General features: G+C 37.5%; 1 protein-coding gene across 2 annotated transcripts; it reads left to right on the top strand.

Moving 5' to 3' along the window:
- Positions 1-9,613, top strand: LOC103316836. 2 transcript variants are annotated; one of them, XM_008212532.3, is made up of 4 exons: positions 1-430; positions 1,480-2,273; positions 3,093-3,553; positions 9,346-9,613. In XM_008212532.3, exons 1-4 carry the CDS (start codon positions 394-396, stop codon positions 9,365-9,367), a joined length of 1,314 nt encoding a protein of 437 aa, XP_008210754.1. In that variant the 5' UTR covers positions 1-393; the 3' UTR covers positions 9,368-9,613. The 2 variants fall into 2 exon arrangements, 1 of the variants encoding a protein (XP_008210754.1); XR_004227507.2 differs by lacking the exons at positions 1-430; positions 1,480-2,273; positions 3,093-3,553 and adding an exon at positions 7,347-7,594.
- Positions 9,614-10,673: the final 1,060 nt, after the last annotated feature.

The raw sequence follows: 10,673 nt of genomic DNA on the forward strand, positions 1-10,673 counted from the left end.
ACTTGACTGTCAGTTCTCATAGAGAGAGGTTCTCCCGTGGACACGTTTCTTAAATAAAGCTTTAGTAATCTCAGTGAGACCAAGTGTACTTTTATTGCGTCGACCTCCTCGTAAACCTTCTTCATCGGGTTATGGGCCCAGCACGCATCCACTGCGCTAGGAAGTGTTAGTGCTGTGCGAGGAAGAAGTCGACACGTGGGTGCATGAGCACACCATTGTGTCTCCCTTTCGGTTCAGACGTTTACGAGTGCTAAAGAAGTGAAGAGAATAGAAGGAAGCAAGGGCCGTGTTTTTCACACACACATCTTCCACCATTTGACACGTGGAATCGAAAAAGAGGCACCAGGGCATAGAGCTGCGCAGAGAAAACCCGACGCAACAAAGAAGGCGGCCATGGTGGGAAAGAGAGCGATCGCCGGCACTTTTGCAAGTAAGTAATTTTTACATTGTTTCAAGTGAATTAAACAAAGAGTACGTTAGTGAAATTGCGGGAGGAATAAAGAATCGAAAGAAAATCGAGTCAGTGTAATTAGAGTCAAGATTAATACAAAAAATTCGAAAAATTAGTCTAAACGCGATAGAATCACGAGTAAGAATATAAGATTAAAATCACGAATTTTGAAATGTGAAGTGTAAAGATTTCGAGAAAAAGCCACGAAAAAGCAAAATCCTAAGGCTCGCTCCCCCATAGCAACGGCCGAGTTGACTGCGAAAGCGAAGCCGCTTGTTGGCGACAAGCGGCAAGCGCAGAGAGCGGTGTTGCCGACATTCGGGCGAGAGACGAGTGGATAGGATTCTTTCTTTCCCTCTTTCTCTATACTCTTTACAGGCAGTTAGCTGTGGCGAGTGTTGTTGCACTGCACCTGACTTTAAGCTAGGTCAGGCAATGTTATAAGAGCGAGTTATATCATAGCAACTAAGTCCAATTTTGCTTAACTTAAACTGTTGTGATATAATAAAATACAGTGAGTCACCTTGGTTTTAATAGCAATATAATTTAATGAGATGATACAAATCTGAATGTGTTTATAATTTGTTGAATTTAATCTTATTCAAGTTAAATCAAAATCTATAAACTTGAATTGGCTCAAGAATATTTTATTAAAGAAAAATAATTAATTCTTGTAAAAATCAAATCCTGTGTTGCAAAATTATTAACTGCAGTTAAATTCAAATCCGTATTCAGTGAGGGCCCCACTCGAATGCGTACCACAAGATTTAGCTCTACAATCGAGCGAGCTTTTGACTTAGTCTAATTATTTTGTTTGTAAAATAATTACAGTTATTCTATTACTTTTTAAAGTCAACACAGTAACTTAGAGTTAAAGTCATTGATAGACACTTATAGAAAAAGAGTATTCTGTAGAAGGATACAAACAGATAAGAATTTAAGAAAGAAAAGAAAATTTACATAGATAGTAATAATAGATATGTGCTTAAAAAAATATATTCCCTACTAATTATATTGTGAACCAACAGGTGCAGATAGCGAGGAGTTCCGCGAGATAATCCTCAGAGAGTGGGAAGCCTCCGAGGCACACGAATCACCGGGCAATCCTTATGCTGCTGACTTCGTCACTCTGTTAAGAAAGCCAGACGGTTCTCTGTACTTTTGGAGGACGGAGCACCAGCTGAGAAAGTTCGACAACTATCTCTCACCAAGAGAGAGGGAGATCGTCAACAGGGTGTGGCCACAGAGGGAGAAGCTCTTTAATTTCAACCTCGTATACGAGCCATCTCCAGAGTACGTGACCAGAAACGAAATTTATGGTCTCATGGAGGAACAATCAAAGATGTTTCTGAAAAGCATCGAGCTATTGGTCAAACAGCGGACTGTACCAATAAAAACCGAGCAAAGCACTCTGCCGGCACCATCCACGAGTGCTCATGTACAGGAGATCGAAGAAAGGGCAGGGAGCTCACCGGCTGAGACTGCTCCAGGTCAAAAGACCAAAGAAAAACCCAAAATAACATCCGATGTTATTATCACAAGATCGCCATTTGTTGAGGCTGTAGCATCGACTCCCAACCCGGTATTCAGTCTTCTCGATATGAACATTAACATGAACCCTCAGACCTCTAAGAGAGCAGATCAGCTGGAAGAGGGTGAAATCGATGAACCAGATAGCTCTGCTCCCAACAGCCCACCTCCGGACAATTTTACACCCTGGGATGAGCAGACCTTCGGGAGATATCAGATGGGAGAAAGCAAACCAGGCCTGGGTATATTCAACGGACGAGAATGTTGCATACCTACGTCCGAGGAAGATAAGGTAATAAGTCGCAGTAATAATCCCAATAAAGTTATTTTTAAGATTGATAAAAAGAAGGATTCAAATAAAATTGAGAATATCAGTAGAAAACCTTATGAGAATAAACCATTGAACGAAAGCTTAACTGCTGATCTGATCAAAGAAATAATAGAAAATAAAGTCAAATTGATGATAAACGAAAGAGATAAAGAGAGAGATTCAGTTTTAAAGGAAAATAGCTTGATTAACTTGTCTGAACAATTAAAATCTGAAATTGGCAGTAGAAACACTCATGCGTCCAGAAATGATAAACTAAACTCAAACATGAGATTTGAGATGTTCGAGGATTACTTGAAATCCGAACTAAGGATCAAAAAATTGATTTATATGTTAGAAAATGAAGCCTTATGTCTGTTTAGTGAACAAAAGGTAAAGGAAGATAAATTCAAGGTGAGAGACATAATCATAAATAGAATCGACGTGTCTTATTATAATAAAATAATGAACTTGAATGAACCAAAAGAAATTCTAGAAAAACTTAAAAACGTTAAGCGTTATGAATTAAAAACAACTAGAATAACGGCTAGAAACGATCTAAATTTATTAAAATAACAACCAGGCAAGGAGTCTGCCTCAGATTTTTATGACAAATTCCAAGAAAAAGTAAGAATATTTGAAAATTTACTTGATTCTGAAAAGATTTCTGAAAAAGAAAAGAGAGATTATTTTATCCAGGCAGTCTCCGAGGCTGTACCTGGAATTGTAACCGTAGATAGTATTTATTTAGAGACAACGACCAAAGAGATGTCCTGCGACCAACTAATGAATCATTTATTAAAGGTGGAAGCTGTCAAAATTGGCAAAGAGCCAAAGGCACCTACGAGGACCTTTTATGCTGAATCTAAACAATCGGGACAAGGACGTCGCATCTGCCACGGCTGTGGCATGGAAGGACATTTCCAGTCTACTTGTCCTCATCCAGGAAGGAAGCAGTGCTACAATTGCCTGAAAATAGGCTTGCATCTGGCCAAGGATTGTAGGAAGAGAAAATCCGACAACGGAGCTGGAGACTTCGTCGCGCAAGCTCCAGAGGCAAAGAAGAGCAAGTGGATGCCTAAGAGAGGCGGTGCGACAGTCAACCATCGAGGTGGCGGCAATCAGCCTGCAAGGGCAGGACAAGGAAGAGGCAACAGAGGCCGAGGAAGAGGCTATACGGGCCAAGTTGGCCAGAACCGAAGCCTTGGACAAGGAGGTTTACAGCCCCCCCTCATCCCTCCAAGCTATTGCCGAAAATTACGAAGGTATGGTTAATTATGGTTACATAGAAAACGATAAAAATAGGTTAGTCGAATTTATAGCGGATTCAGGCGCAACGGAACACCTAAGTAATTCTAAATTGTATTTTTCGGAATTTAATGATGATGTAAAATCCAGAATAGAATGCGCTAATAAGGGCAGCGGTTTCGAATCTGGAGGTCTGGGAAAAACGAATGTTATAACCGAGGACAATAATACTTTTGTTTTGAATAATATACTGTATTCAGAAGAGTTGTCAAACAACCTGCTCTCTTTAAGACGTTTCGTAGATCAAGGCCTAGAGATATACTTAAACAATAAAATGATGACATTTATGATTCAAAGTTAAATAAGAGCATTTTATCTGGCGAGTATAAAAAGCCCTTCTGGACATTAAAATTAATAATTGACGATTCCTCGAGTGGTCATGATAATTGCGTAACAAACAGTAAGACGTTTTATAATACAAGGAGCAAGAAAGATCAGAATATTGTAGAGGTACAAAAAGAAACTGCAAAGAATGAAAATAATCATAGTACTAATAATAATTGTGGTAAAAAGCAAACTTATCACGAATTCATAGAAACTACAAAGAATAGAAAAACACACACAATTGATAGTGAAAAGAGTTTAAAGTCAGATAATGTATCAAAATTAAAGTCGCAAAATAATGAATCAGAAAGCAGTTCTAAGGCCATGTTATGGCACATTAGACTTGGTCATGTGTCCAAGACATACTTACAAGCTTTAGCTAAAATCAGTAATAATCTATTAAATTATAAAGATATCCTGAATGATACATCTATACAAGAATGTAAAGTTTGTCTCCAAGCTAACAGTGTAAAGCTACCTTTTACTAGAATTCGAGCGAGAGCGACAAAACCGTTACAGATTGTTCATGGTGACACCATGGGGCCAATTAATCCGGTTTCTCATCCTAATAAATATAAATTTATATTGGTACTGATAGACGATGCGACAAGAGCGGCGTTAGCTTTTCCGATTCAATGTAAATCAGATATTCCTCAATGTATTGATACATTTGTAAAAAGTATGCGTAACTTGGTCGGATCTGATGTGAAGTTTTGCTACCTCAGGTACGTGCGATCGAGGAACCGAATTTACGAGTCAAGCTACTATCGATGTCTTAGATAAGTACGGAGCTGAATTACAGCTAGCATGTCCAGATACACCATAACACAACGGTGTTGCTGAGCGATTTAATAGGACCTTAGAAAATAAAATTAGAGCTATGATGCTTGATTCAGGACTGCCCCAAACCTATTGAGACTTAGCAGTTAAAGCGGCAGTATATATATATATATATATATATATATATATATATATATATATATATATATATATATATATAACAGAACTCCGCACAAATCTGTAGAAATGAAAAGTCCGCTTAGCGAAATCTTACCATCGCAATCAGATTGTTTAAACCAAGTTAGACGATTCGGCTGCGCAGCCTACATTAAAATACCACGCAATACAGAAACTATATTCTCCCCACAAGCGATGTTGGGTTTTCTAGTAGGATATGTAAATACAGGTTACACTGTCCTCGTGCCTAAAGAAAATAAACTCTATGATAGTAAACATGTAAGATTTGTTGAAAGCTTGATGTACAAAGATTTTCCTTCTGAAAATTTAGAAATAATCGATGACACTGAGTTGTCCTTTTCTGAGGCACAAGTACCAGTGGACTTGCTGAAAGATAATGTAGAATCGAATAGAAAATTAAATGAACAACCACAGACAAAAAGAAAAAGGGGTAGGCCTAAGAAGGGTGCTAAAGTAATGTTTTTGTTGAATGATACAGCTGAGGATAACAGTTTAGATTACGACCGAGAACTTAGTGATCTTAACTACCATGCCCTTCTGGCTAAACTTCATGGTGATCCTCAAACTTACAGAGAGGCTCATCCGAAAGAGACCAATGGATGGACGCCATTAGAACTGAACTAACTGCAATAAAAGAGAAACAGGTGTATACCGTGGTAGAAAGGTCAAAAAAGGTAATGAAAAGGCAAACATCCTAGATTCCAGGTGGGTGTTTAAAAAGAAACAAAATGAGGAAAGATCAGTTAAATACAAAGGTAGACTGGTTATTCGAGGTATTAAGGATAAAAATAACTACGATCTAAGAGAGACTTATGCACCAGTGTCGAGAATATCATTAATCAGAGCATTCTTTTCAATAGCAAACAAATATAAATATAAAATCAGACAGTTAGATGTCGAAACATCTTTTCTCTATGGAGACTTATCTGAGGATATATACTTAGAAATCCCAGAGGGAGTGCAAATCCATAACGACATAAGAAAACAATTTGTCTGGAAACTCAATAAGTCTCTATATGGATTGAAGATTGAAGTCCCAAGAAAAGGAATGACAAGTTCTCAAGTGTAATGATTACTCTAGGATTCATTACTCATGACATCGATCCTTGTTTATATATGTATAATAAGAATTCAGAAGTTGTACTAGCGATTCTTTATGTTGATGATATTCTTTTGGGAGGACTAAATGATAACTTGATAAACATGATTTGTAAAAGCTTAAGTCGAGAGTTCAAAATTAAAGATTTAGGAAGCCCTAAAAAATTTCTGAACATTAATATTAGCAGAGACTTAGACAAACAAATCATTACGTTGAATCACACTAAGTTTATCGAGAAAATGTTGAAAAGATTTGGATTTGACAAATGTAAACCTATGAAAACTCCAATCAAGCCTAACGATGCAGCGAGCTGTGATAGGAAAGAGAGGGAGGAAGACGATATACAATCGGCTATATAGAGAAGGGGTTGGTTCTCTGCTGTACTTGGCAGGTACCACGAGACCTGACATTTCGTATACTGTAAACGTGCTTAGTAGACACCAGGTAAATCCCACTGTTAACGAATGGAATGTTATGAAACGAGTTTTTCAATACTTATCTGGAACTAAAAATCATAGTGTGATTTATCTAAATAATTCCGACGGTATGACCGCATATGCAGATGCGAGTTTATCAGACTGTAAGAATTCTCTGACAACTTGTGGATATGTCATCCAGTTGTTCGGTAATGCTGTCCCACACAGCATGAAAGATTTCAATGAAATATTTCGAAATATTTCAGTGAAATATATCCACGGAATATTTCTGAAACCTTCCAGTAATATTCCATAGAAGAGCTATCAACCGACTCAATGGAAATATTTCGTGAAATATTTCAGAAATATTCCATAAATATTTTGTTGGAATCTATGAAATTCCTTTTTAAATATTTCAATATGTTCTTTAGGAAATCTTACATAAATATTTCATAAAATATTGCTCAGAATTATTTACTTAATAATACACTGAAATATTTTGCGGAAGATTTTTGGAATCTTTTTTAAACATTTCTTTGGAACTTTTGTAACGAATTTTTAAACATTTATCAAAAAATTTATGAAATATTCCATAGATATATCTTGTAAACTTTTACATAATTATTTCTTCATTATTACAATGGAATATTTCTTAAAATATTTATGAAAAAATTCTTTAATATTTTATTGGAACTTTTCAAATAAATTTTGGATATTTCTTGAAAGATTTCAGAATTATTCCATACACTGTGACGGCCAAGTGCACGTCAAATGTCTAACGGCTAATCATGTACTAAATGTAATAAGATTATTGCTTCAGCAAGCTGCCAACGAGCGCCGAAACGAGCGAGAACGAGAAACGAGGCAAGATAGAGACAGAGACAGTGAGAGCATAGGTAGCGCGGTTGCCGCCTGGCCGCACAGCGTTGGCGAGATATGACAACGATGTGCCGACGGCCGGGAGAACCGCGACTAGAGTTAGTCTCGCTGCGCTATCCACACGAGTAGCTTGCGCTACTATATACGCGGATTTGTTGTGAGTCCTGCGAGCATCTCGAGAGCGAACGATATTCGTCCGTGCGTTACCGACGAGTTGCTGCGACGCCCGTCCGAACTGTACATCTCCCCGTCCGAGACTGGACCACGTCCGTTGCGTCAAGTAATACTGCCACTACCGAGTTGTAAGTACCTGTACTCTCACTCTCTCACGTCGACAGGGTAATATCTCTCGTCTCTCTTTATCGTTCGTCGAAGTGTGCGGCGTTTGCACCTCCGTGTATAGTTACAATTGAATATACATTTCCTTATCTAAACTTCTCGTGTGTTATTTCCTACGACCCGACCTACGCCGCCTCCGCGGGCTCGTGTAAAAACACGTGCATGATCTGAGTCGGCCGAGCCGTGCCTTCTGCACGCCCGACGTTAATTTACAATAAACAGGGCCCTTCTGGCCCTGATTATAACACGGCAGGAAAGTATTAACCGAGTGTTATAACACATGTCTCGCAATCTTTTATATGATTATTTCTGCAATATTCCAATAGAATATTTCTTGAAATATTTCAGGATTATTCCATACATATGTCTCGCAAACTATCATGTAATTATTTCGGAAATATTCCAATGGAACATTTCTTGAAATACTTATGAAATTATTCTTTAATATTTTATTGGAATTCTTAAAATAAATTTTAACTCTAGCTGCCTGCGCATGAATTCACACTGGATCAATTATGTGTTTGTACCTGCTATCAGACTATGGAGTTATTCTTTATATTCAAAAACAAAAGGGGTTCGAATTAACGAATTAACAGTTTATCCGCTTACATGATTTCAATTATTTTTCGTATAATTTGATCCAAAAGTTTAATCTTACTAACATTAACTAGTTTACGAAAGCCGATGGCGTAAAAGCAAAGATACAAACTGTTTGTGTATTTACTATAATTATATATATATATATATATATATATATATATTCACGGTGTGGTGGTACAGTCGCCGGACACAATAACTTTTCTTTACGCAACACAACATGGCGGCGGGTCTCTGGTTGATTGGGCTTTCAGAACAAGGTGGCGCATTGGCTTCGCAGTCGCATAGACAGCGAACCACGGCCATAAAAAGAAGAAGAAGAAGGTTAGGACGGTCATGATGTCAGATATCGCTTTCCTGACAGTCATGACCGATCTAAGGAGTCCAATTAACAAGAGACCCGCCGCCATGTTGTGGCGCGTAAAGCAAAGTTATTGTGTCCGGCGACTGTACCTTCAAGCAATTCGGGAACATTTGAAGTATATTTCACGGAAGATATGTGGAATATTTCTGAATTATTTCAGGTGAAATATTTTATTAAATTTTTCAGAAATATTTCAAGGAAATATTTCATGAGAGATTTGCAAGGCGGGGCATTTTATGAAATGATATTATTGCAGTAATATTTCTGAAATATTTCGTCGAAAGATTCCTGGAAGATTTCAAATATTTCATTCCAATATTTCCGAAATATTTCGGAAATATTTCATGCTATGTGGGGTAGCGTGGAGAACGCATAAGCAACAGAGTGTTGCTCTTTCAACTTGTCTATGTAGCCATGAGTGAAGCCTGTCAAGAGGCAATGTCATTACACAATTCTGTGTCAATCATGCTTAAACGAAACTTGTATCCAATTACACTGAGGTGTGATAATACATCTGCGATCTCGTGTGCTAAAGTCAATGGAGGAAATAGGCTTAGGCACATGGTCGAAAGACGAGAGCATTACATCAAAGAGTGTGTAAATAAAGGCCATGTAATTGTCGAATGGGTTAAAACTAAAGAACAGCTTGCAGACATATTTACGAAAGCTCTGCAAGATATCTCACATAGAGATTTAACATATAAAATAACTAATATGTATTCATGTAATCAGTAATTTACTTTTATGTTTTAGATTACTCAGGCGAGGAAACTGAAGAAGTTGTAACTCACGAGGAAGAATCATGGGACTAAGAGGCGAAAAGTGAGAGGGAGTGTTGGAGTTGAGGAACACTTCCGCTCAACGCTCGACGTTGGCATGCCTATGCGCATGCGCGACTGCAGCGCGCACAGCGGGACTCAGTCTCTTGCGCCGCCGGTCGGCACTTGACTGTCAGCTCTCATAGAGAGAGGTTCTCCCGTGGACACGTTTCTTAAATAAAGCTTTAGTAATCTCAGTGAGACCAAGTGTACTTTTATTGCGTCGACCTCCTCGTAAACCTTCTCCATCAATTATAATAATGAGAAAAGTTTCTAAGCAGCAGAATATCCAATATACAAACGAAGAAATAATGGTATTAAAATAAATTATAAAAACGAAAATTCTCAAAGAACAGCAGATAATCGATTTCTTGTACATTATAATCCTTTTTTATTATTAAAGTTCAACTGTCATATTAATGTAGAAGTATGTTCAACTATACAATATATTGAATACTTATTTAAATACTGTTATAAAGGTCATGATTGTACTTTTGTTGAAATTCGTAATGCAGATATTAATTTTGAAGAAGATAATAACAATAAGAATCGAACTTTAAGTACGGATACAAATATGATGAAATCAATCAATATCATTATAATACAAGATATTTAGTCATCCTGAAGGGATTATTAGAGTATTGTTTACACGAAATATTGCATGTTATAAAAAGATTAGCTATTCACGATTAAGCTCGACAATATGTATATTTGGAAAAAAGGAAGGAAGAAAAAATTAAGAATAAACAAATAGAAACGACATTAACCGCATTTTTTAAATGAAATCAAACTGATTTTGATGCAAGAAATTATTTGTATTCTAATATACCAATACATTACACATTTAACGAAAAACTAAAAACATGGAAAAAAAGGAAAAAAATGTATAATAAACCAATATTAAGCAGAATGCAGCTAATATATATATATCTTCCTATATTATATAGTCATTTTGGCAAGACTCCCCCCCACCACCCCCCACTACCCCCCACCACCACCCCACCTTGGCCCCCCCACCAAAACACGTAAAATTCTTTCATTTTTCTGTTATTTTCGAAAATCTCAAAAACCCCCCCACCACCCCCCACCGCCCCCCGCCTGGCCCCTCCACCACCCCCCACCAAATAACATGACTGCTCTCTGCGTTATCGGGCTTGAGACCGTCATACTTTCACAACGCTATTGCGTAGTAAAATAAGGCCGTCTCCGTCTCGATTAAAAAATGCGGTTAATGTCGTTTCTATTATTTTTGTCTTAATTTTT

This window comes from Nasonia vitripennis, chromosome 4 (genome assembly GCF_009193385.2).
Source record: "Nasonia vitripennis strain AsymCx chromosome 4, Nvit_psr_1.1, whole genome shotgun sequence".
Taxonomy (NCBI): Eukaryota; Metazoa; Arthropoda; class Insecta; order Hymenoptera; family Pteromalidae; genus Nasonia; species Nasonia vitripennis.

Coding starts and splice junctions, on each gene's coding strand:
- LOC103316836 (XM_008212532.3), top strand. CDS start 394: ATGGTGGGAAAGAGAGCGATCGCCGGCACTTTTGCAA. Junction 431..1,479: donor GATCGCCGGCACTTTTGCAA/GTAAGTAATTTT, acceptor GTGAACCAACAG/GTGCAGATAGCGAGGAGTTC. Junction 3,554..9,345: donor TATTGCCGAAAATTACGAAG/GTATGGTTAATT, acceptor TTTATGTTTTAG/ATTACTCAGGCGAGGAAACT.